At 55.0% G+C, this 26,059-nt stretch overlaps 2 protein-coding genes across 2 annotated transcripts in view; both read right to left on the bottom strand.

The window, feature by feature from the left end:
- Positions 1 to 1,245: 1,245 nt before the first annotated feature.
- On the bottom strand, positions 1,246 to 24,908 carry CDCP2 (CUB domain containing protein 2). The gene is made up of 8 exons (XM_032428309.1): positions 24,827 to 24,908; positions 20,860 to 23,066; positions 14,556 to 14,693; positions 11,177 to 11,524; positions 8,116 to 8,451; positions 6,835 to 7,188; positions 3,765 to 3,943; positions 1,246 to 1,805 (listed from the first exon to the last, which is right to left on the bottom strand). The coding sequence occupies exons 2-8, from the start codon at positions 20,993 to 20,995 to the stop codon at positions 1,479 to 1,481; spliced, it is 1,818 nt and encodes a 605-aa protein (XP_032284200.1). The 5' UTR covers positions 20,996 to 23,066; positions 24,827 to 24,908; the 3' UTR covers positions 1,246 to 1,478.
- LOC116647155 (NADH-cytochrome b5 reductase-like) overlaps positions 23,465 to 26,059 on the bottom strand; it is a 24,473-nt gene continuing 21,878 nt past the window's right edge. Inside the window, exon 8 of the mRNA XM_032428353.1 lies at positions 23,465 to 24,994. Within this exon, the coding sequence (XP_032284244.1) occupies position 24,994 (1 nt within the window). The 3' untranslated portion in view covers positions 23,465 to 24,993. The remainder of the gene's footprint in view (positions 24,995 to 26,059) is intronic.

The raw sequence follows: 26,059 nt of genomic DNA, 5'->3' as shown, positions 1-26,059 counted from the left end.
CAGTTCTCTTAATGTCCAGGTAACTCTTTTTCCCTTGCTTAATTCATTTTTTACTTTGTTGGCGTTTTTCTCTCTTGTTTTCTCTGCAAGTTACCAACTGTCTGCCTCCCATCCCCTGACGCTGCTACACCGGACGTAAGCAAGCATCCTGAAGGTAGGAATCTCATTTGACTTCTTCGCTGCTGTGTGCTTGGAGCCTGTCACAATAGTGGGGACAAAGCTGGAAACAAGTGGCTGTTGGTTGGGTGGTTGAAGGAACTGTAATCGGGCTACAATTTGTTTAAGTGATACCAGTGGTCGGCATGGTCCATGTGATTTCTTTTGATTGTGAGGGATTCATTAGCAAATATACAGGTGGGCAGGGGAAAGTGGTGTTATTGTAACTGCATTTTTTTGTTGTTGTTGTTGTTTATTTTTCATTAACAAGTTTGCTCCACTTCTTGATCCGTAGAGCTCTGGGGAGGGCTGGACCAATCTTTAGGAGGATGCCAGAGCACTTCTCACAAGAAAGCACTGGAAACCCAACCCCGCTCCCCATGGTGTAAACTTAGAGAAACATGGGGTGCTGGAGTAGCTCTGAGTGAGGTCCAATGGCAGGAGAAGGCCCCCAGTCTCCAAAGAGAACTCATCTGAAGGGCGACATCAGGAGTGCGGACAAAGACATACGGGACTTCGATCAGCTTTTCAGTCAAGGATCCCCATCTAGGTGAGGAAAAACACCACGGTGAAGGAGGCACCAGTCCTCAGCTCACAGCCTCCCTGCCCAGCACAGTGTGGGCCTGCCCATGTTTCGCACAGACCCGACCCTGCAGCAGCACTGGCCCCTCCTCAGACCCGAGCCGCCGGGATGCGCACAGCCAGCCGCGAACAGCGACACCGCCTGGCGGAGGCTGGGATGACGGCACCAGGTGGGGTGTCAGCACCCTTTCTCTCTGTTCCTGGAGTTTGGAGGCAGGACGGGCCCGCTGTGGACAAAGTCCTCAGGGTTCCTGAGTCGGTTCTGGAGAGTGGAGGCCCCTGGATGGTTACTGAGCTTCCTGCCGATGAAGGCTTGTGATAAGTGGTTAGTTGGAAAAATAAGAGATGCCCTTGTTTTTATCCCAAGTCGGTGAAGCCCTTGTGCATTTAGGGAACTTCAGTTTTACCCTCTGTCACCAGGGACCACAGCTATCCACATTGACAACACACACGGGAGACTTCTTTTCGATAGCAGACTATCTTTGAAATTAGTAACAATTGCACACACACGGGACATGCCAGAGTTGACAAAGTTCTTAGGCATTCAGGCTCTTCTCTGAGCCTCAAGCCAACCCTGTGAGGTAAGGAGGGCACACGGATCCTCCCTAGGAAAGTGAGACTCAGAGAGGGACAATGACTTGCCCATGGCCACCAACGAGTCGACAACACCCAGCCCTGCCCCTGTTGTGGGGACCCCAAGCTGCCTCCCAGGGAAGCCCGCACCCAGGTCCCTGCCCCCCTCACAGCAGCATCAGGACCACGATGGCAACGACCATGAGGACTCCGGCCAGGATGCAAAGGCCCAGGAAGACAATGTCACTGGTGTCCTGAGGCACCATGGCCACAGGGCCCTCCAGGGCCTCCACCTCATCCCTGGGTGGTGCTTCCTGAAGATGCTCAGCTGTGGCGGCATAGGGCCCAAGCCAATCGGAGCCAGACAGCAGGTGGACAGAAGCCTCCTTGCGCCGTGGCTCACAGCGGACCTCATACTCATGGACGTCCTCCTGCCCGCCAGCCGAGAAGTCGATGTACAGCACGCTGACGATCACTGAGGTGTTGTTCCTCCGCTGTGGGGGTCACGGGGCACTCACTCACACCTGAAGGGGTCGGGGCTGACCCTGTGCCCCTAGGTATGTAGGGACTCTGTGCCAAGGGGGCAGAACCCCAGGAGCCTGGGTTCTAGTGCCAGCTTGACCACCGACTCCCTTCCCACTTGGAACCTCAGGGTCTCCACCTGTAAAAGGGACACTATGGGGATATCTGATGGGTCCGTGTTTGCTCTGGCTTCAAGGAGGCGGGGTCTATGAAAGACAATAACAGCAAGAACAGGCCCATCTGCCATGTTCCAGGCTCTGTTTTAAGTGCGTTGTCTCATTTCATTCTCACTACGATCCTCTTTTATTGGTACCATTAATATCCCCATTTCACAGATGAGGAAACTGAGGCCCAAAAGTTAAATCCCTTGTCTGAAGTCACACGACACACAAGTGACAGAGCGGGCAGACAGGAATGGTAGGAAGCTGCCGTCCCTGGACACTGGGTCACCCCTCTGGGGAAGGGTGTGAAAGGGAGTTTCAAAGGGGCTTCCAAAAGGCTCTGATTCCATGTCCCCAAAGGAGGCTTCTGCATTTGTGCCCTCAACCTGTCTGCCCCCAAACCCTCTGAGGAGGACCGGTGTCCTGGATTTTTGTGATACAGAATTGAGACCCTGGGCAAAGAAAGATGGGGCCTGTGAGTAGAAGGGGACCCAGTAAAGTCAGTCCACATGATAAAGAAGGGAGGAAAAAAATCACAGGAAGTGGAAGTTTTAGGGGTTGTTGATGAGTGAGAGACTTGAAGGGGAAATGCCAGACACACAAGATGTGCTGTTATGGTTATGAAATCAAGTCTCCATTGTTTTTTAAGAGATGCACAGAAAGGTGGCCATTGCCTTGGGCTGTTCGAGCTGTGCATCTTTGAGAGCAGCTCAGTGCAGAGACTGGTCCTCAAGCATCTAGGATGTATAACGGTGACACTAGGAATCCAGGAGTCTAAGTTTCTCAGCTTTTATGTTAGCCCCGAGATTCTATGATTCTATGGCTCCGAGTTATGGTGGTGGTTGCATGCCTCTGAGCCTCTGAGTGTCCGTGATACCTCGTTCTCCGTTTCCTGGTTCCCTGCCTCTGGGATTCTCTGTCCCTGTCATTTCATGACTCTGTGGAGTGTCCACAGAAAATCCCTGAGGGACTTAGGGCATGGAGTCAGGGTGAGGGCAGATCATCTTGGCAGCCAAGACTGCCCCCACTTCTCTCCTCAAGTCAAAAGGACAGAGGTTGCCAGAGGCTGGGGAAGAGGAAGGGTGGGCTGGAGGGGCCCCAGGTGGACATTTGGCTAATGTGGGGGGCAGGGTGGTATGCTTGCTGGAAAGTGGTGATTTCTGCCAAGCCAGTCTGGCACATCCCTGGACACCAAGGCTTGGGGGTGGGGGTGAGCTCTCCCTGGAAGGGGGGGGGATCTCTCCTTTCCCCTTTAACCTGCCCCTAAGAATGCAGACATCTGAGGTGCTTGGGGCCCCAAACCTGAATTCATTTGTAAGCCTCACTGCCTTTGGGGGGAAGTGGATCCTGTTACTTGAAAGGCCCTTTTGTTCTGTGGAGCACAGGGACCATTTGGATCACAGCTTGGGGAAGGGGTGGCTGGAGGCAGCCGGGTGTGAAAGGGGTGACGCCTGGGGGGGTGCGGAGCTCCCGGGAGAAGGGAAGGAAGAGCAGGAAGGCCTCCGAGGACGGTCAGGGTCAGGGCCTTGCAGGACGAGCCTTCCATAGGGTTGTCGCTGGGTTACTCAGTGGGGCCCCCTCCTCTGTCTCCCATTTGAGTTCTTTATCACGTCTACACTGAGCAAGTTTGTTGAGTTCTGCACCCAGGCTTGTGGGGCCACTGAGCCAGGAAGAGAAGCTGAATTCTCAGGAATGGCAGGTGCCTCTCAGCAAGGCTCAGACGCCCTCCCTCACGCCTGCCCCCCCCCCCCCCCCCCGCCCAGCCCCTACCTGAGACTCCATGCCGCAGGTGTCAAAGCGGGCCTGGATCCGGAAGGTGCCACCGGCTTCCTGCGCGGCACAGCTGCGGCTGCCCAGGTAGACCTTGGTCCGCTCCAGCGGTGCCAGAGCCCGTGCGGCAATCAGGATCTGGAAGTCCGTGCGGGAGCAGCTCACGTTCATGGGCACGACTGGGGACGGAGGGAGGGAGCGGCTGGAGGCCTCAGGGGCAGGAAGTCTGCCCCCATCACCCCGAGACCCCACGCAAAGGGTGATGTGTGCAGCCTAACGGGGATGTTTCACGTGTGTTACTCCGTTTAACTCCATCAGACTATGAGTTCCCGAGGGCAGGTACCCGGCCTTCTCGTGTCCTTGCAGCCTGGCTCAGAGCTTGGCAGGTGCTGTGAATTCTGAATTCTGAATGAATGAATGAGTGAGTCAGTGAATGAATGAATGAATGAGTCAGTGAATGTATGAATGAATGAACGAATATTCTTAATCATAAGAAGAGGTACTATCTGCTGATCTCTTTACCATGTGCCAGGTAATTCATTCAACCATTTAACAAATATTTCTTGTTGGCCTACTATGTGCAGGACACTATTCTGGCACCACAGAAAAAGAAATGGAAAAAAAAACAACCCAACAGCCCAAACTTCCTGCCTTCTTGGACCTTACATTCTAGTTGGGCAAGGGGGCAATAGATAGGTAAAATGAAAGATGTGTTGGAGTGGGCTGAAGGAAAATCAAGCGGAGAAGCAAGACAGGGAAAGGCAGAGTATGTGTGTGGGGGTGGGGGGCAGAACTGCGGAGAAGAAAGCCTCACTCGCTCCCCACGGTGACCCCATGAGGTGGACACAACTAAACCCATTCTACAGTTTTGGAAACTGAAGCTCTGAGAGGTAAAGTTGTTTGCAGTGGTTGAGTTGGGATTTCAGCCATTATTGAGTCTGTAGGTGATCCCCCCCACCCTATTTGGTGGGCCCCCACAGCCCTCCAGGCCGAGATGGTGTGACTCTCTGTGTCTGGGTGTATCAGAGCCTGTGTGCGTGTACAGGGCAGTGCTGGCCGGGGCGGGGGCAATGGAGGGGGAGGAGAGGGCGGCTGGTGGGTGGGAAAGAGAAGAGATGGCAGGCAGAGGCCTGGAACTCTCAGCCCCTCTCCGGGAAATGCCTCAGACATATTTCAGCCTCTGGTGTCTGGGCAGTCGGGGATTTATGGGCCCGCCATCTCCCACGATGATCTCGGTGGCACTGAACTGTGTGTCACCCCTGATTGATGCTGAGGTTGTTGTCCTCTAGCCGGGAGGCCGCCTGCAGCCTGGGCCACATCTGGAGCCTCGTCTAGCACGAGTGCCCCTGTCTGGCCTGGGCTCCCACAGGGATCTGGGGAGGGGGGCAGGGCGGGTGGGACCGGGAGCTCCTGCCCCTGGAACAGAGCCGGGTTTAGAGCTGCCCCACCCTCAGGCTCTGTAGGCACCAGAAGGAGAAGGGGCTTGTCCCAGATCCCACATTGCTGGGAGAGGACCCATGCCTAGAAATAAGACGATCAAACCAAAGGGGACCTTAAAGATCCTTCAGCCAGTGTCCTCATTTTACAAGTGGAATAACAGACCCGTAGAGAAAAAACCACCTGTAGCTAGCTGAGGCAGAGCCTGTGGCCCCTGGCTCTCCGGAGTGAAACCCTAGGAGGGGTCACTCTCACAAGGGACAGCTCTCCTCCCCCAGGTTATGGAGGAAGCCAACTGAGGCCCTGGAGGGAGGGTCTGCCCAGGCCACTTCACTGCCACTAGCTCGCTGTGGCGCAGCCGTGTCCTTCCCCATCACCACTTGCGTAGGGGGTAAGGATGGAGGGAAGATGCTTGATTGCAGACCAGGCCCAAGACATGTGAGGGACAGACATCCACCCTCAGCAAGGATGTCCCCTGTTCTCTCTTTTCATCTGAATGGCCGCCTGCAGAGGACATTCATCAACCCCTTGCATGGATGAGGCCACTGGATGGTCGGTAAATGGCAGCATTTGGATGTGGCCCTCGTCTGTCGGAACTCAGCCCTGGCTCCCTCCGCCGGGGCCCTACTGGGCCACAAAGAAGGCAGGCAGGGGTCCTAGTCTTGGCCGTGCCCCCGTTGCCCACGTGACCGCGGTGAAGCGTTACTGCTCTCTGCCCCTCCCTTTCCACACCTGCACAACAAGAAGCTTTCGCCTGCTCAGGTAGAGGGAAAATGGGTCCAGAGCCAGGCTTTTCTGGGCCCACGGGCCAGGGAAGGGTGACGGGAAGAGGGGAGAGATGGTGGAGGCTGCTGGCTGGCAATCTAACGGGCACTATGGAAGCTGGAAAAGCCCAGTGCCAGCATTCTCAGCTGCCTCTGCCACTGGGCATGGCCACCTGACCAAGTTCAAACTCTTGAGACCAAGAAGTCTTTCAAGAGCTTCTGAAAATGCTTTTGTTTTCCTGGTAATGGGACATTTGTAGCTGGCATCTCCCCTACCCTCTTCCAGCCTCGAACGTGGACATGATGTCCGAAGTTGTAGCAGCCATTTTGCAGTCGTGAGGCCAAGAGAATCCCAGAGATACCAGCTGAGACAGTGTTAAGTCCCTGAACCAACAAAGCAGCTCCCTAGCTCCAGACTTCTTGTTATGTGAGGAAAACAAAAGCCACTTGTTCAAGCCACTGTCAGTCAGGATTTATGACCGATATAAGCAAAGCTTGTCGACATCTCCATGGTTATACCAATTGTTTATCACAAGTAACATGGCCATATTTTGCGTACTATCCCTGGATACACAGGATAAACCACAGCAGGAGAGAGGCCAGGGGCCCAAGGGGGAAGGAGAGAGATGGGGGGAATTAGGGCACGTGGAGTTGGAAGCTGGGAAGGCAGGACTCTGCGGGGTGGAAATAAGCAAGGGCCACATTGGTGCGGTCCCCGGGGTCCCAGGGCAGCAGTCGGCAGTGCTGTAGCCACCTGAGAAAAGGTTGGAGGAGACCAGCAGTGGGATGGAGGGAGGAAGCTGCAAAGGACCCCAGCCTTGCCCACACCCCCCACCATCAGCACGCCCACACCCTCCACCCCAGCTGACCTCCAATGTAGGCCACGGAGAAGCCCCTCCGGGTGGTGCTGCGGTCCGTGTGCAGTAGGAGCAGAAGCTGGTTGCGGCTCGAGGTGACCGGTGCTGGCAGGTGGTGGCCACACCAATTCCCCAGCAGGGAGGCCTCCTCGCTGGCCCCATCAAAGGCTGCCAGATGGTCGAAGTCACAGGCCCTGGTCAGGCTGTTGGGACCCTCTAGGTCCAGGTCCAGGAAGAACACCTTGACCCGGTAGCCCGGAGGCAGGCGGATGGTCCAGTGGCAGTGAATGTTGTTAGGGTAGGCGCTGGGGTACTGGGGACTGGAGAAGTTGCCCCGCACGGCCGTGTATACCTCCTGGCATTCTCCTGGGTTGGGGAGAGTGGGACAGAAGGGACAACAATGAGAAGGGTGGAGACTGTCACCGTCTGCAGTACAGCTTGGGCAGTGGGCACCATAAAGGTCCTAAAACCACCCTGGACCACCACCTGGTGGGCACCGTGGTGGGCAAACCAGACAATGGATCCCAAAGCCTGCTTTAAACGGGAACTAGCTGAAGGCTAGGACTCTCATTCCAATTGGCAGTCCACTTCACGAGTGCTGGTCCGGTTAGGAATTCAATAACCAGACCTAATACTTGTCCTCAGAGTTGAGTCCAAACTTGGACTTGACAGACAAGATGGCTCATGACATGACCTTGCTTGTTTTCTCACTGCCCCTCATCCAGCCCTACCTTCCAGCCTCCCCAAACACCTCCCAGCATACGAGCACACTAAACCCTCTCTGTCCTCCCTGCCTTCGCGCATGCTGATCTCTCTGCCTGGAATACCCTTCCCTTCCTTCTGCCTCTGGCTAACTCCTTCAAAGCACTACTCAATTCTCTCCTCCTCCAGGAAGTCATCCATGATTCTTATTGTTAACAAAGATCACAGTGGGTTGTCATTGTCTATTTCCTTCTCCATCTCCTCCACTCCCTAGTTCATTTTACTATCAAGGGTTCATTCATTCATTTGTACACACATTGATTGAATCCCTTCTATGTGGCAGGTACAGAGACAAACCCATAGGAACTCACAATCAGGGGAAATCAACGTGCCGACCACGTACATAAATGATAAGTGTTAGATCATTGCTGCAAAAAAAAAACTCCAGAAGGAGTTGAAAGAAAGGACTAATTCTGGGTCAATCAGGAAGACTTCACAGAGGAGGTGACATGCTTACGCCTTGGCACTGGCCAGGCAGGGACATGCACAGCATGCACAGGGGACTCGAGGTATAGCCCCAGCCCCTTCTACCTGAGAAGTAGTAGGCCTTGAAGCCCCGGCCTCCAATGTTAAAGTCAGACTTGAAGACCACCTGCAGCTCGTGGCCCAGGGACACAAGAGTGGGGGGCCGGGTGCTGCCACAGTAGCGATGCCCGTGGGCGGGGCCAGGCCCCCCAAGCACGGCCACGTAGTCATAGGTGCACTCCTCACTGCCCTCCACCTGGAAGTCCACGAACACCAGCTTGACAGTGGCGGGGCCGGACGCGTGGATCACCCAGTGGCACTCCACGTTGTTGGGGTAGTTGTCCGGGTAGTCAGGGCTGGTAAGGACCCCTGAAAGGCCCGTTAGGACACCACCACACACATCTGCAAGGAAGCCCTCCTGAGCTGACTTTTCTTCCCCCCCCGGGGCCCCCCCCAACCCCCCCTTGGGAACAGGACACCCCTCAACGTGCCACCCCCATGGGTATCTATCTCACGGAAACCTCGTCACCATCCACTGAGCGCTTGCTGTGTGGCAGGCACAGACCTGGCACTTGGCTCCGACGCTGTCTTTTGACACCATTACCATCACCCTAGGGGAATGCACAGTGGTTCTCCCCGTTCTATGGTCACGAAAATGGAGGCACGGAGAAGGTAAGTAACTTACCTGGGGGAGTCTAGGTTCACCCAGATTGACCCTGAGACAAGGCTGTGAGCACAAGGAGTTTATTTGGGAGCTATGAGGGCCCATAGAGGGCATGTCAAGCCAGCTGCCCAGCCCTGTTGGGGAATCCTGGGGAATGGCGTCGGGCACACACCTCAGAGTTATGTCGCCTGAGAGAAAGGGAGCTGGGGCATTCATACACCAACTCCCAAGAGTCCAGGAGGAGGGCTGTGGGGACAGAGGCGACCTGCCGAGACTCCGGAAGAAGGCTTCACATAGAGATATGGAGGTTGGGAGGAGCCACCGAAGTGACGAGTCCCTGGGAACCTGGGTGGGGCCCTGATGGCAGGCCACCCAGCTGGTAATGGGGAGAGCAGGCATTGCCTGGTTGCAGAGCCTGGGCACTTGACCTTGTGATTCTCATTGTCCCTTCCTACCAGGCCTGTGGTGCACAGAGGCTGAGGTGCGCGAGCTCAGCAATGTTCTCAAAGCGCCCTGACAGAGGAAACTGAGGCTTGGAGAGAGGGTCTGGTGAACTGGAGATGGGCTTGAAGTCTGAAGACAGGTGTCGGTCCTCAGCTCTGTCTTGTATGAGGGGTGTAACCCTGGGCAAGTGACCCAGCCTCCATGAGCCTCATGGGAATACGAGAGGTCAGAAGACCTGCCCAGCCTGATCCACCAGGTGCAGGCTCATGCAGAATCTCCAGTGCTGATGAAACCCTTTTGGAACCCAGCCCTGCCAATCCAGCCAGGAGGTGGCTGATGATGAATGCCCTGACCATGTGGAGGCACCAGCAGGGTGGGGCACACTGCTGTTTCCCAAGACGCCAAGAACCTCGCCCCAGGGCTTGGCTTTGTGAACCTAGCTCTGCTCTGGGCTGGGCGCTAAGACTTCTTGTCCCAGTGTTCCTGCTTTCAGCCGTGTAACCTTGGGAAGGCACACTCCCTCTCTGCTCTTAACTTTATTGTTTGTGAAATGAGAGGGCAGGTTCTGACAGTCTGTGAGATCCTTTTCCACGTGAACACACTTAGCAGAAGCTTTGAATTGTGCTCCGGAGCTTTGCAGCAGCCCCCTGGCGCATCCATCGGCCTGCACGTGGGGCAAATTTCACTCCTGTGCTGTATTCAAGCTCTCTTTAACGCGCTGAACAATAGCATCCACAGTCACAGGTCATATATAAAAATTTCACTCATTGGAAGCCATCCATATTGACTTATGTTTTCAGTGATTGGCTTATAATAAGTAAATGTTAAAAATATGAACTTAAAAAATATAGTAAATGCATACCAAGAAAGTACTGCCTTTACCTCTTTTATATATAAGGGATTAACCTAAGTTTCCATTTGCTATAATGGTACTCCTGTTTTTAAAAATGCTGGAAAAGGGGCACCTGGGTGGCTCAGTCGTTAAGCGTCTGCCTTCGGCTCAGGTCATGATCCCAGAGTCCCGGGATCAAGCCCCGCATCGGGCTCCCCGTTCAGGGGGAAGCCTCCTTCTCCCTCTCCCACTCCCCCTGCTTCTGTTCTCTCTCTCTCGCTGTGTCTCTCTCTGTCAAATAAATAAATAAAATCTTAAAATAAAATAAAATGTGGGAAGACATTGCTTATGGAATTATGACTTTGATATCCTAACATTTTAAAAACCTAAGAGTCTAAAATTCCAAAACTGTGACGAGATCAGTCTGTGATTCTTGTGTTTTGGCATTCCACAGTTCTGTGCCTCGAAAGCCAGCTCAGGGAGGGGCGTCCCACCCGAGCCCTCCGACTGTTGTATGGGGAACCCTGCGCCCCAAGAGCCTCTGTGGTTGTCTGTGGCTTGAGCGGACACAAGTAAGGCGTTGGGTTTGGGCCTTCGGAGAAGGGAGGAGGTTTGAGTGTCTGCAGAGAGGCCTGGAGACAAGAGGAAAGCTGAGAAGAGCAAAGCCTCTGCTCCCCTCACTAGACTAAGGGGCAGGTTTCCAGGCAGAGGGAGGGAAGGTTAGGGATCCACAACGTAAGAGGCATTAGGTAAGGCCTGGGGAGGGAGAGTGTCACCGGCTCCACACAGATGGCCCTCGTGCATCTTTTACTCCAGAGGACTTGGGGTGGGGTGCCAGGGGTCCCTGCGCCCGTAAGTGATGGGGTGCTGCAGAGGGACGGGCAGCAGGGGCAACCTGGTGTCCTCTCCTTCGTCCTGATGCCATGGTATGGGATAAGAAGGACCACAGCGAGCACAAGACGCCTTGCTCCTGGGTACAGTGAGACCCTCCCAGGGCTCCCAGGACTGCTGCCCTGAAGGTGGGAACCTACAACCACCATGACCACCGCTGGAAGCTGTCCTTGTCCCTGAGCTGTGGCAGCAGGGCCACCCAGGCTCCGGAGCTGCCGGCAAGCCTCGCCTCAGCCCACAGCTCTCCTCCCCCCGGCCCCCGCAGGGCCCCCCTCTCCCTGCCAGGCCCCCCTTGCCTTTCTGGTAGCCAGCAGAAAAGCCTCGGCTGGCCACATGCTTGTCTGAGTGGAAGACGACAGACATGACATGCCAGGAGGAGGTGAAGGGCGGCGGGGGCACCCGGCCGCAGAACCTCCCCAGCAGGCTGCCCTTGTCCCCCGAGGCCCCGTTGTACACCTCCAGGTAGTCGAAGCCGCAGGAGTCGTGGTACTCCAGGTCGAAGGCGTGGAAAGTGAGCAGCACCGAGGAGCCCTCGGCCACCACGATCAGCCAGCTGCACTCTGTGTTGTAGGGGTAGAGTCTGGGGAAGTTGGGGCTGGAGAAGTTTCCGGAAGGTGCTGAGAGCACACCCCCACATTTGACACCTGGGGCAAGAGGGAAGAATGGCTCGGTCAGTGCTGGGGTCCTGGATGGTAGAGCCGGCCACAGACCTGGGTCTTCGGGATGGGGTGAGGGAGCATGAGGCCATGACCCTAAATCAATTCACTGATGCACATGTTTGCTCATTCATCTGCTTAATCCTCAAATACTTATCAAGCACTCTTTTATTCATTCAACAAATACCGTCTGAGTGCTAGGCAATGTTCTAGGTGCTGGGGTTTCAGCAGGAACAGAACAGACAAAAATTCTTGCCTTTGTGGAATCTCCTGGGTGGTTCTGATGGGGAACGCAGATGATAAACACGGTGAGTAAAATATAGAGCATACTGAAGAGTGATTAGTGTTATGGAGAAAAATAAAGCAGGGAGAGGAGACAGAAACGTTGGGGCAGATCTATAATTTTAGATAAAACAGTACTATATGCCAGATCCTAGGCGTGTACCGTAGGGAATTTAAAAATTACAAACGATAATACCCCCACCCTCAGTGAGGATGGGCACAGCCTATTGTACTCTCACAAGTACGTTCTTATACGCGCATATTTGCTGATATTTAAAAAAAAGAAAACAATGGAAGGAAACTAATAAAAATGATTCTCTGTCAGGGGAAGGAGTAAACAGAGGGGAGGAAAACAGGCATGAAGCTAGACCTTTTTCAATGAGACCTGTTTCATAATTTTGACTTTATAGTCATGAATGACTTTTTTTTTAAAGATTTTATTTATTTATTTGACAGAGACACACCGAGAGAGGGAACACAAGCAGGGGGAGTGGGAGAGGGAGAAGCAGGCTTCCCGCTGAGCAGGGAGCCCGATACGGGGCTTGATCCCAGGACCCTGAGATCATGACCTGAGCCGAAGGCAGACGCTTAACGACTGAGCCACCCAGGCGCCCCTCATGAATGACCTTTAATATAATTTTTAAATTAGCAAAAAACCATTTTAAGTAACCCCTAAAAATCCAAAACTGAAACAAATATCATATACATATATCAAGTTGGAGGCACATTCATCATGGGGGGAAATGATTTCAAATGACTTGGAAATACACTTTTTTGACTGTACATTCCTAGAGGGATATATCCCCGGGACAAAACGAAGCACAAAGAACTCTGAAACTTGACTCAGGAGACTTACTGTTTGTAATAACAGTCAGTACTGCTATTTTACAGTATTTTAAAAATTGGAATAAAGCACGTCTGCTAATGTCAATAGAAGCTAAGATGTTCCGTGTAAGAAGAGAGCAATACAACCATAAAATTAAAAAATTAAATAGAATGCTTGTGATCCTCAATTTGAATTAAAGACAGTATGAATTTAAGATTTATTTTTGTTTCTAAAAAAAAAAAAATTAATTTCCTAGCTCTGTTCACTGAAAAGGCCAAAGAGCCCGTACCAGGCCTGGGCTGACTCAGCACGGGGCTCTCCCGGGGAGCGCACTGTGGAATGGGAGGGCTGTCAGCAAGGCCACAGGGGGCCTGAGGGAGGAGGGCTAATCTTGCTGGGCCAGCACTGTTGGGGGCTGGGGGGACAAGATTCACAGGGAAGGTGGTGTTTGAGTTTGCCCAGGAGGGACAAGAAGGTTGTTAGTTGGGGACAATTTGGAGGGAGGAAATGGCACGTACTCACAGTCACCTAGCCTCCCCGAGCCTCAGTCACGCATCTGTGAAATGGGGTGTCTGTGAGCACCGATGAGACAGAGCTTCTCCTTCAAGGGCCTCAGATGCACACCCAGCTCAGGTTGTCGGCTCCCTGTTGGCCCCTGCGTCAGGCCCGGCAGGAACCCTGTCTGATTCATGCCTTTATGGCAAGAGGACAGAGGGATATTCTGTCCGGTGCCTGTCCTTGTCCTTCCCCCAGCCCTGCCCATGGGACAGGAAAAGCCCTGGGAGTGTTGGAGCAGAATTCCTATGGCCAAGGCGGTCCCAGGTGCCAGCACAAGCGTAGGCCTTGTCCTCCGGGACTCAGCCAGACGCCCTGAACCCCAGGATCACCCTGGGGCCGCTATAGCTCCGGAGGCTGGAAAATGGGAACAGCTAGCTTCTCCCCCTACAGGAAGGAGTGAGACGCCTGGGGACCCAGCCCACCTCTGCCACCGAAGAGGTGACTGGCACAAACCCTTTCCTTCTTTGAGCCCCACTTGAGCCTGCAGGAAAACGAGGCACTGAGGGCTGCTTGCTGAGCCCCCCCAACATGCACGCCCCTTGAAGTTCAGGGAAGTGATACTGTTTCCCAGACAGGCACACAACACAATGGGGGTGGAGCAGCACAATGTGACCTGGGGCCAGGGTGCTGGCACAGGGTTCTGGGAGCTCCCAGGAGGGAGCCTCTGAGGCTGATGGAAGGATGTGGAAGGCTTCCTGGAGGAGGTGGTGTTTGACCCAAGTTTGATAGATGAGCCACATGTTCTCAGAAGGCAAAACAGAACAGGGACCTTCCAGACAGAGGGTGAAGCATTTCCAGAAGGGGGTATGATCCTCTGCCAGAGCTTGGGGTGCCCAAGGGACACAGGGGACCGAGGCTGGATATTATACAGAGAACTGGGGCCAAACCTGGGGGACTCCGAATGCCATCAGGAAGAACTTTGATTTCACCTGGCTGGTGGTGGGGAAGTACAGCAGGCTCTCAGGAGGAGGATGAAGTCTTCCTCCAGCAAGAAACCTTCCATTGCCTCTGAGCCATTCCCTTAGCCCTTGGTAACTATGTCTCCTTGGACAGGTTACTTAACCTTGCTCTGCCTCAGTTCCTTTATCTGTAAAATGGAGGACTCATACCCACCTTGAGGTTTGTCCTGAAGATTAAATGCAATCGTATTTGTAAAGCATCCAGTGCAGAGCAGGTGCTCTGCAAATACTGCCTTTCACCTTCTCAGAAGCAAATACACCCTCAACTCAGCCAACTCCCCCCAAAAAGGCCTCCTGCTTTCTGGCCTCCCACATGGAAACCTCCTGAGACCCTGGCAGCCACCTGCCCCCCCGCCCCGTCGCAGAGCCTGCCTGTGTCCTCCGGAGCTCCTACCTTTCATGGCGTGGGCCCTGGGGCCTGGGCCCAGCAGCAGCACCACCAGCACCAGACAGGACCCCAGCTCTGCCAGCATCCCCTCACTGGGGGCCCCCACGGGTCTGCAGAACTCGGGGCAGGCCAGGATCTGAGGGTCTGGAGCAGGGGAAAGGGAGATGAGTCTGAGAGGGCCTCCAAGTTAATGGTGGCCTGAATAATTCATTGGCCCCTCGAATTAGTAAGCTGATCCCCAGGTGCTTCCTTCATTCCACCCTGAGGTGATGGATCTAGTGTCACCGGCTTGACACATTCTGAGATCTGCACTGGCCGCCCTGGATCGGGAAGGGAAGCACCTCAGGGCGGGAAGGGCATTTGGTGGTAGAGAAAGGGCATGAGTTTTGGGGCTAGGCAGATCTGGCAACCACCCTAAGTCAGTCTCTAGCCTGCCGGGTGGCCTTGAACAAGTCATCTAGCTCCTCTGGGTCTCAGTCTTACTCATCTGTCCAGTGGGGCCATTCAGCCCTGCCTGTAGGAAATGGCAGGCTGTGACCTATGCTGCAGCCCAATGGCTGTCCCATCCCCACCCACGGGGGAGCTGAAGGGACCTTCTAATTAGTGGGACAAGTGGGAAAGGCATCCTTCAGACATGCTTAGATTAGCTCAGAGGGAGGGCAAAGGAGGCTGGAGTGGGCAGCTGATGAGGGAAAATTCTATCTTCATGGAAGAAAGCAGCCAGAATAACAGAATGGGAAAATTGTATTGTGCATCTCCTAGAGCAACCATGGATCCGGGCCACAGTGTAAATTCTGGCCAGGAATATTAGATATTCCCTCCTCAACTGATCCACAAATCCTGCCTAAGCATTACTCTGTGCCAGGCTGGGTGCTAGGAGCGAGGCTGCAGGAATGCTCTCAAGGGCTCTGTGTCCAACAGGAAACAGGCTCTACTTCCTCTGGGAGCCGTACTTGGTTCTGTTCAGCCCAGCACTCATTCCCCAGCAACTTCTCTGTGCAGAGCCTGCACAGGGCATCTGAGGGAAACATGGCACGCTCCTGCCTCCCAGTGAGGAGCCTGGGCTCTGGTTGGGCCCACAAGGTCTGATTCCCGGCTCTGCCGCTCCTGCCGGGCTGGGGCAGCCTGGGAAAGTGGCCCAACGTCTCTGAGGCCCGGTCTCCTGAGCACGAAGAGGAGAAAGCTAGTAGCTTGTCGTCCGCTGCGAGGATTAGATGAGCCGGCGCCTGGCTCCGTGCTTGGGAGCAAGCATGATTTTTATTTACCTCAGAGGGACTCAGAGGGCCATCTGCCAGACCACATGCTGCTTCTGGCCCATCCTTGTGTCAGGAGGTCCCCAGGGAGCCCTTTGCTGCCAGCATGGGAGGCCACCTGGAAGGTGTTCAGCAAAGAGCATCGGGGATGGTCGGGCCTGAGGGATTGGCTTACCTTTGGGGCTTGATTGGCAGCAACAGAAAGGTTCTGCTGTCCTGGGCCATCTGAGGGGACAGGAGATTTAATCGCCCCCATTGTGTGCATGAGAGAGGGTGCTGACCTAGTGCCTGCTGAGTGCTGGGACCTGGCGCCAGGAGCCTCATGCCCGTGCGCATGTGCCCTTCCAATGTCACAGGTGCACGGTAGACTCCCTGCCTCACAGAGGAGGAAACCAACACCTAAAGGGTCTGAGCCCACTGTCCTGGGTCGAGCAGCTCCACAGGAAGACCCTGCAACAAGGATTCAAGGGCCAGTAGCTTATTTGGGAGGTGATCCCAGGAAGCACAGGCAGGGCATGGGGAAGTGAGTCAGGGATGAGAAGAAGCCATTTGAGGGCATGGTGATGAGCCACTGCCACTGTGGACAACTGAGGCTCCACCCCCATGAGCACCTCCGGGAGATGGTGTAGACTACGGCCCCACGTTGTTCCAGTGAGGGGTGAGGAATGGCCCAAAAGTGCAGGGGTTGCAGGCAGAAGCTGTCTGCATGCTCAGGAATGGTGAAAACCAGGGATGTGGGCGGGGCCATGGTGGCATCGGCGGAGTCCTGCAGGACAGAAGACTGTGGCCCTTAGTGCGGCTTCACCCTTGACCTGCTATCCCTGGAATTACTCACCTCTGCAATGTTCATTCCACCCCTGAAACAGCCATCTCTTCCCATGCTCCCTGCAACCTCTGGTCTCTTTCCCTGCCCTTCTCCCCACACCTGGCATACCCTTTGCCCTATCTTCTCTCTTGGGCTTAGAGTCCAGGGTCAGGGCCATCCTGCTCTTTCAAGACATCTGCTGGATCAGCCCAGCTGGCCGCACCCTCCCTTGCAGGTCTGGGCCTCTGAGCACTGCTGGGCAGCACGCCGTCACCATGCAGTGGCACTAGCACCGTTTCAGCATCTCCAGCCCTTCCTGGGTCTCAGTTCCACCCCCCAGCCTTTCCGTGTTTCCCTAGGTGGCTCTCTCTCTGACCCTCCACGGACATCATCCCAGATGGTCACCAGTCTCCCCCTATAATAACCCCAGCCCCTCCTGCAGAGCCAAAAAGACGTAAAGCAGAAACCCCTACACCTCACAGCCCTCACCCTGTCTCCAAGTGCTCACACGTCCCTTCCCTCCAGCCTCAGGGAACGGTGGTTCCACATCCTGTCCGAGGCCAATTCCCCTCCTGTGCCCGGAGCCTGCCCCTCTCACTGCCGTAGGGACCTAACCCTGTATTAGCTCCCCATTCTCCAGGTCCCCAGCCTCGCCTGCCTGGCTGCCCTTCTCCCATCCCCATTTAGGCATCATGGGGGTGGCTGGGATACAAACACTTTCCATGAGCCTGTTTCCCTCCAGCTCGCACCCTACCCATCTGCTGGCTCTCAGAGCCTGGCTTCTTGAAGGCTGTGTCTTCCCTTTCTCTCCTCCTCTCCTCCTCTCCCTCCTCTAGGGTCTACAGGGCTGTGGGCATATTACTGCCACAAAAAAAACCCGAGGATTTGGTCAGCAAAGCGCAAGGCATGGGTGGCTGTTGGGCAGGCAACCGGCGGTAACCACCAGAGTGCCCCTCGGGCCCCTCAAAACCCACAGCGAACTCATCACCACTCCCCACCCCCAAAATTGCTTCTCCTCTGGGGTTTCCAATTCTAGGTGGTGGCACGACCAACCCACCGAGCCGGAAATGTAGCAGCTGCCTCGGCCTCCCTTCCCTTCGGTTCTGCACTTGAGCTTGGCGAGCACTTCAGGCTCTGAAACAACTTCTGAAACCACCGCTCCCCACACTCACCACCTGGCTCCTGTCTGCCCACCTCCCTGGCCGGCGCCCAAACTGCTCTCTGCCCTCATTTCTCCAAAACACGGATCTGACCGCATCACCCCTCTGCTCAGGATAAAACCCCAAGTCCTCCGCTTGGTATTCCTGCTTCTTCAGGACACCCCAGACTTCCTTCCTGTCTTTCTTCCCCACATCCCAGCCACCGGCATCTCCCTCACTCCTCACGTGCTGTGCCCTGAGACTCAACTGCCCCTCTCTCTATCCCATCATCCCTTGACAGACTCTTACTCATCCTTCAGAAGGTTACCACCTCCTCCAGGGAGTTGTCCTGCCCCTACCTCAAGCTGGGAGAGTGCCCGCTCCCTGGGAGCACCTGTAGCACAGAGAGGACCACCTGGCTTTTCTGCAAACACCTTGTCTTCTAGGGCTTTCGCTCCAGTGCCCCACACAGGGCTTAGCCCAGAGCACACCATCTCACTGTCTCCGTCCCCGCTGCACACCGTCCCCTAGCACATACTAAGTGCTCAGCAGCCATTGGTGGATTGAACTGCTCGGGAACACACTAGGAAGTGTCCCTGTCAATTTGAGTCCATGCTCATCTGTGTCCAAAGCGTGTGCTTTTACCCCCGCTCAGGGGAATGGCAGGGCGTCTGGTATTGTGACTTTGCCCGGAGCTCCTAGAACCAAGACCATGTGGGTTCAGACTGCAGCTCTGGCAGCTACTAGCTGTGTGACCTTGGACAAGTCACTTTGCCTCTCCGGCCCTTATTTCCTGAGCTGTGAGGAGAACCGTGGCCACCTGTTGGGCGTTGTGAGGACCAGACGGGCGAAGGCACGTGGAGTGTGGAGAGGGCCAGCACTAAACTCGGGTACGTGCTCTCTCTCTCCTCCCGCCTTCCGTTTGTGCGGACTCCCAAGGCTCCACAGACCTCAGGTCAGCTTGCACTGTTCTTTTCATCTCTCCTGGATGTCTCCTCTGCGTGGGGCCTCCCCTGCCGGGCTGCCGCTCCCTGCCATCAGCTGCCTGGCCTCGGCTTCTCTCCCCATCCCCAGGGGAGGTGGTGGAGAAGGAAGAAAGGCTGCCCTTAGCCTGCGCACCAGGGTCCTTAGCGAGTGCCCAAGCCGCCCACAGGACAGTCAACCCCGGGGGCCCGGCGGCCTTCCAGTGCCAGGCTGTGCAGACTCCCACAGCCAAGCCCTGAGGACACACTCTCAAACTTCCAGGGGGTGTCTTGGCATAGGGATGACTCTCCTCCCCATGACTGGCTCTGCCGCGCCGCAGACACCTAGCAGACACAGGGAGGCCCCTGAGGAGTGTTGTGAACATGTCTGGGGTGGGGGTACCTGTCTCCGTCACTGTGCGGATTTGTCCGTCTCGGGGCGCACCTGTGCCATCAGCTGGTCGTGCTGTTTCCTCGGGCACACGAGCCCTTCTTGGCGTCTATGCATCAGGCACCAAGTACACTCATCTCTCTGTGGGTGACTGTCCGTTTCTGCGTGTGCATATGCCCTTTGCAACTGCACCCAACACCGTGCATTCAGAGCCGTTTCTTTGCACACGTGCCCATCTCTGTGCATGCACACGGATCACACCTACTGCTGCCTCTGCATAGACACGTGTCTCGATGTCTGTGGATATGCATCTACACCTGCACCCTCCCTGGGTGTCCATCTGGGTCTAAGTGCCAATGTCATAGCTGTGTGCACGCATGACCGTGTCGGGGGATCTGTGCCTCTCCACACGTACACGTTTATCGTTTTAAGAAGCTCATGTCTATTTCCACAGGTACACAGCTTATAGGTCTGTGTCTCAGTTGTCACCTCTGGCTGGCATGTCTACCTCTGAGGCTCCTCTCCAAGCCAATTTTGTTTTCCCATCTGCATTCTGTTACTTCACCTGGGTCGGGGTAAGTTACCCATGGGATAACAAGGTGCTGCCTCAAGCCTCCTCCCACAGAGGTCTGAGCTGACAGAAGGGTGTATGGCAGAGAGCAGGGAGCAGGGAGGCCGTGCCACCCCAGGGGATTCCTGGCTGGGCTGCAGGGAGTCACACCTCTCTATTAACCAGGGCCCTGGGGACTTAGGGGAGCTTCCCACGAGGATGGGCCCGGTGGCAGAGGCCAGGAGGGAGGGACACCTGGGGAGCACCCACACCCTCTCCTCCCGATGTCTGCAGGGACTGGCCCTGCAGGGTGGGAGATGGGCATGTCACATCGCAGACTTTCTCTGCCGGGACCTGCTAGAAAGCCACGGGGTGGCACAGGGTGAGTGGGTGAGGATGTGAGGGAGGAGCAGAAGGGGAAAGGAGGCGGGAGGGAATACAGGCAGCCAACAACTAGGAGAACCAGTGAAGGGAAGGGTGAAGAGCAAGGGGGAAAGCTGAAAGCCGGGGAGGCAGGTCCTGACCGAGACAAGGCTGGTGGTGGGCTGGGGGGGGAGTCCCTGGGGTGGACAGCAGAAGGGGGCTGCCCCTCACAGCCCTGGGAGCCACAAGCCAGCCCCAGGGCTGCGACTCTGTGAAGATGACACCGTATCCCTCCCCCAAGTCTCCTCTCTCTGCGTCTGTTTTTCTCTCAGTTGCTCTGCCCTGTCCTTTCCCAAGGCTACGCTGCAAAGGCCACATACTGGGAATGATGTCCCAGAAGAACAGATGTGCCAAGGACCAGGTGTCCTGGGAGGCCCCGGACAAGGACGTGACCTTCACAAGCCTCCGGCTCCTGGGCCAATGAGAAGAAAGTAAGGAGGGGGCCAGGATCGCCCCCTTTGGTGGGGCCTTCCAGGCCCTGGGTCCTTCCACACCTTATCTCACTGAACGTCCCAACCACGCAGGGAGGGGCTACTGCCCTCATAGCAGAGTGGAGGAGCTGGGCCTGGCGAGGGTGGGCACCCTTGCTCCTGGGACAGGGTGAGAACCGGGGGCCAGGCAGAGAACGGGCCTCTCAGAGCCCTGCTCACCCTCAGCAATGCTAGGCCACTGCCATTAGCCAGGGTTTAGTGGAAAGGGTGACGGGTCTCAGTTCAAATCGTCCTGGGTTTGGACTCGTGTTTCACATCTGAGAGGTAATGTAATTTTAGGCAAGTCACTCACTTACCCGTGGAGCCCCGGTTTCCTGGTGTGTGAAGTGGGTTTACTAATCCCGCTCTCCATCTCCGTGGGCTGCTGCGTGGATTAAATGCAAGGTCTGAGAGGCAAAAGGGCTTTGCAAACTGTGAAGAGCTGTGCACCATCGGTGTCTTGGGGGGCTACACTAACAACTGGGGTGACCGTGATAGTGAGCTGGGTGGTGGGCGAAGCCCTTTGTGTAGGTCAGGTCGTCTCCTGTAATCCACACATCCCTCTAAGTAGGCCCCCCCATCGCCCAGTGCACAGACTGGGGCACAGTGATGACCCAGGATCATAGTCCTCCTAAATGGCAGGACTGGGATTCCAACCCAGGACCATGGAGCTGCAAGGCTGGTGCTGAGTACTGGGTGGGATCCAGGGGAGTCTGACTGAAGGTGAAGGCGGTCCTGGAAGGATTTGCAGGGCCAGGAGCAGAGGGGTGGGGGAGGCTCAGGAAGGAAGCCTCCTGCTGGCCCAGCTTCTCTCCTCCCATCCCTTTGATGGCCAATTAGTCCAGCTTCTTTGGCAAGCCAGGACCTTTAACAAGGTTCAAGGTTACATACAGGGGAAACTACCCTGGTGACCTTCCCTGCCTCAGGAGAGGCGGCTGGAATGGCGGTCCCAGGATTACAACCTCCAGGGAGGTGTCTAGAGTGTTCTACAGCCTCCTCTTACCCTCTGGGCCCTCATGTCCTTCTCACCCGCCCACCATATTCCACCTCTTATACCTCCACCCATCCCCACCCAGAGCTCAGGCTCCTGGGAACCTTCCAGAGCCTCCTGCCTTGCACTGGATACCAAGCCTAAAACCTCCCTGCCCCCCAGCAATTGTTGAGCTCCTACTGTTTCAGGCACATTCATATTCAGTCATATCCAAGCTATGTGACCTTGGGCAGGTTCCTTAACCTCCCCCTCTGTGCCTCAGTTTCCTTATCTATAAAATGAGAATAATGAGTTAATATTTGCAAACGGTTTAGAAGAAGAGTACCTGGCAAGTAGTACATTCTATTTACTAATATATTTAAACAAAGTTAAAAATCTTTACAAGAATTTTGCAAGGGAAGGATTACCAAGCTCCATTTTATGGTCTGGTAATCAGAGCTCAGAGAGAGTTGCTTTTATTAGTTCATTTATTCAACGAGCATTATGGAGCACCTACTGTGTGCCAGGCCAATGCTCAATATTTTGTGCACTTTATCTCACCTCACCCTCACAGTTCTGTGAGGAGGTGTTAGTATACCCCAAGGTCTCCAAACCCCTCCTGGGAGGCAGGACTACCCTGGGGGAGACCCCGGGCGGCTGATTGTCTCCCCCAGTACCTGATCACTGGGAGAGAAGCGACCTGTATTTTATCGGGGCTGTATTTTGGCCCATGGCATAGAGTAAGTGCTCAATAACTATCTGTCTAGAGAAGGGGTAAAAGTATCCCTAGCTTACAGATGAGGAAAGTGAAGTTCAGAGTAATGAAGCGATTTGCCCAAGATCACGCAACTGCTCAGTGGTGGAGTTGGGATTTGAACCTAAGTATAACCAGCTCGAAAGCCCGTGTTCTTCCTGTGACACCGATTCTACCCACACGGAGGCCCGCTTTTGAGGAGGAAGATGAGGTCTGAGCTGGTTCGCAGACTTCGGTCGGAGGGTTGGAGATGCCTGGAGTGGCACAGCTGGGGGCTGAGACCCCTGCAGCCTTTTTCATTGAGACCCCTGGTCCCTCCTGCCTCCAACCTGTCCACCTGGCTTTCTCCTCAGGCCACTGGCCATCCTGGTCAGGGAAGCAGCGCTCCCTCATCAGGTCCCCCATTAAGAAGGGGGGCCCCTGAGCTTCAGAAATTCCAAACGCAGAAGGGGCCATACAGCCTCCAGGGCCTCATTGCAGTTTACTGCTTGAAAGCTTACCTGGGAGTAGAGGTGAGAGGGAAGGGCACAGAGAGGAGGAGGGGTGGGGCGGCCTGAGGAGGAGGGTGGGACGGGGCCTTGGGCCATCTGGGCTTGGAGGAGACTTCAGAGAGCAAGTCCAACCCCCTTTCCCACCCATTTCTTGGCTGTGGAAACGGAGGGCCAGGGAAGGCAGAAAGATGACAGAGCCTACCTTCACAGAGTGTCCAGGCTCTTTCACATTTATTCTAATAGCTTCTGTGACCCTGGGGGACTGCAGACACCTCCAAAGTCAGCGTCTTCAAGAAGCCAGCAGAAAGCCTGCACACAAGCAGGCGTTCAGAAATGCTCGCTGAATACACGAAGGAAGGAGTTACTTAGTTCTCAGAATAATCTGGTGAGGTAGGGCTTACTATGCCATTGAGGAAATAGGCTCAGAGAGAAGGGAATTGACAACAGCATCGCAGGCTGCAGGAAAGTGATCTCCAGACGCCAGGGACACACGTGGGGTGGGCACCAGAGTGCAGGGGGTTGAGGAGCGAAGGGAGGTGACAAAGGAGACCCTGCAAGTTGGAGGCAGCTCTTCAAGGAGAGGCTGAAAATATGGGAGGAGGGAGGGAGGGCAGAGAGGTTGAGAGACAGAGAGTGCGTTCTTCTCTGGAATAACACGGAAGGAAGGCAGGCTATTGATGGGTTTTGTTGAGTTGTCATGGGGGAAACTTGGATAGACTTCAGGGCTGGTTGGATGGAGCCAGTAAAGGCTTGCTGGAGATCCCCTGAAGCCCTTCCTCTGGAGCATGGGGGGCAGTTCCCCGAAGGTGGTCACGGGCCTGGGCGTGAAGGTTTGCTTCCTGGCAGAGAGCCCTGCTGCCCTTAGAGGGGGCAGAGGAAGGGGATCAGGGCTCACGGAGACCCCATTGTGGGCCAGGAAGCACTGCACACTTTCCTTACACCATCTCGACCCCACCCCATGGTCATGTGACTCCCACCAGCTCATTCATTCGTTCAACAGACGCCACGTCAACATTCACTGGTGAGGCATAGTGCTAGCTGGGGTGGTGGGGAGGGAGCAGGCAAGCTACGGACCCCTCCCGTCCCGCAAGAAGACCACTTTCTCCACCAGGTGCTTTACGTCTTGAGCATCTGTCCGTTTCTTTGCCTATGAAACAGGGAAGCTACTGCTCTCTAAAGATCGTGAGCATTGAGATACCTTAGCAGACCCTGTTCATGTACCACCTCTGCCGCTCACGCACCAGGAGGAAGCTGCAGAAAGTCCCTACAAGCACCTGGCTCCTGCATCTTTCGGTCTCAGGGCCCCCTGGCTGCCAGGCACTGAGCCCACCCCTGGGAGGCCACAAGTGTGGGGAGTTGGTGCCCTGGAGCAAGCCTCAGCCCCCTAGGGCACTTACTGTAGGCTGAGCCCCTTAGAAGCCAGGTGAATCCCTGTACTCATAAAGTTATTCTCTGTGTTCCTGGTTCTACGCTCTAGTTTCCATTCCACTGTTCCAAATTGTACGCTCCAACGTGGGGCTCTATGTTCAACAGAATTGGCTTCCAGCCCAAATTCGATATTCCTTGTTGGAAGCACCCCCATCACCTCCCTCCTTGCCTCCTTCCAGGAGCCCTTGTGGTCAGCCAGGCCAGAGGCGAAGTCCCCCCAACGTCCGGGTGGAGGAGCTGATGCAAGCTCACTTGCCCCTGAAGCTGGCCGGTATGGCCTCCCACCCGGCCCAGTGTGCCCACCTGGCCGCTGACCTGAGTGCTGCCATCCGGGACCCAGTTAAGGCTGTCACCCCACCCCGTTACAAGCAAGTGTGCTCCATCAGCATGTGGAGCCAGGGGCAGGATGATGCAGCGGCCTCCAGCCAGAGCCTGTGGGATCCACGTGCAGACAGCTTTGCCACCTCCCACTCTGTGAACCCCACGCTCTTCTGTGTGGCCCTGGTCCACGCCATCTACTTAGAGTGAGCCCTGTGGCATGAGGGTTCCGGCCCCATGGGGGCCCTGTGCTAAATACTGGCTAGTCGGTGACCTGCGCAAACAGCACCCCCCAGGCGAGGCCCGCGGCTCCCACAACTCACGGTCCATGCGAACGAGGAAATGAATGCGACGCATCTGCACTGCCCCTCCTCGGGCCACGCAGACCACCAGCTGCTGCGCTCGTCTGCCTCTGGCTGGAGTGACGTCCACCACGTGCAGCCCCCAGCTAGCTGTACAGATCAGAAGCTCTCAGGGGCAGCTATCTGGGTCTTTGATTAATAAAAAATGGGAGATAAATGAATAATGACTTAATACATGCAATTTGGGATCAAAATCTTCCAAAGCATGGGGAAAATAGTAAAAAGGGGGGGTTCTGGAGAGTGGAAAGTTTGCGAACGAGCGCTCTTCTCAGAGGCCAGCCATGAGCCAGGCACTTGCTGGGGTCGCCAGGGAGACAAGAGAAAGGAGGGGGCTGGGCTCTCACACCCGCTCTGTGCGAGGTGCTGTGCTCGAGCACCACACACGTTCCCTTCAGCCTCACATAACCCTGGGAGATGGCACAACTGTCCCCGCTTTGTGGATGAGTAAACTGAGGCTCAGAGAGGCCAAGTTATTTGCTCTGGATACTTACACAACTGGCAAGAGATTTGAATCTAGGCCTGCCTCACTTGAAAAGGAAAACAAATAAACAAAAGAGTCCCAAACTGTGGTATATAGAAAGTCACTCCGGTTTGTGTTTACGAAGGAAAGCAGAGGGACAAGCAGAGGGAACAGCATGTAAGCTGAGTGCCAAGGTTGCATCTCCTACTTACTGTGGTACCCGGACCAGGGCACACAGTAGGCACTCACGACAGTTTCAAATGGAAGCTGGACAAGCCTGGAGACATAAAGGGGCATAGCCTATCCTGAGGGGGTGGGGATGACTGTGTTTAAGCCTCTGGTTTCTGAAGCAGCGTGACCAGGCACATTTCATCTTCTTTTTTAAATCTTTCATTATGGAACGATTTCAAATACAGAAAAAGCAGACATCAGTGACCCCATCACCCAGAGTCACCCGATGTTCATATCTGGCCATATTCATTGCAAATGTTTTTATATTGAAGCGATGCAGATAAAAAAAGACTGCTCACCCCACGCCATCCCCAGAGGTCACTATCACCCTTGCAGTTGGTGTATCCCCTTCCTGAGCATTTGGCATTATTTTGTGTTTTTAAACTTTCAAAATATTGGTATCTCACTATACATTGCCTTCTACAATTTGATTTTCACTCAATTATGTTTTTTTTAATTGAGTCTACGTTGATACATGTAGATCTAGTTGGTTCATTTTAACT

The sequence above is a fragment of the Phoca vitulina genome, unplaced genomic scaffold, assembly GCF_004348235.1.
Source record: "Phoca vitulina isolate PV1807 unplaced genomic scaffold, GSC_HSeal_1.0 scaffold2, whole genome shotgun sequence".
Taxonomy (NCBI): Eukaryota; Metazoa; Chordata; class Mammalia; order Carnivora; family Phocidae; genus Phoca; species Phoca vitulina.
Note: the sequence above shows the minus strand (reverse complement) of the source record. Positions and strands in the feature narration are given on the sequence as shown.

Bases quoted from the DNA above. Each gene is read 5' to 3' on its own strand.
- CDCP2 (XM_032428309.1), bottom strand. From the start codon at position 20,995: ATGGTGCACAGCTCTTCACAGTTTGCAAAGCCCTTTTGCCTCTCAGAC. The intron at 3,944-6,834 runs GTCAGCTGGGGT...CTCCGTCCCCAG, and splicing joins CTCCGTGGCCTACATTGGAG to TCGTGCCCATGAACGTGAGC. The intron at 1,806-3,764 runs GTAGGGGCTGGG...TGACCCCCACAG, and splicing joins CCTGCGGCATGGAGTCTCAG to CGGAGGAACAACACCTCAGT.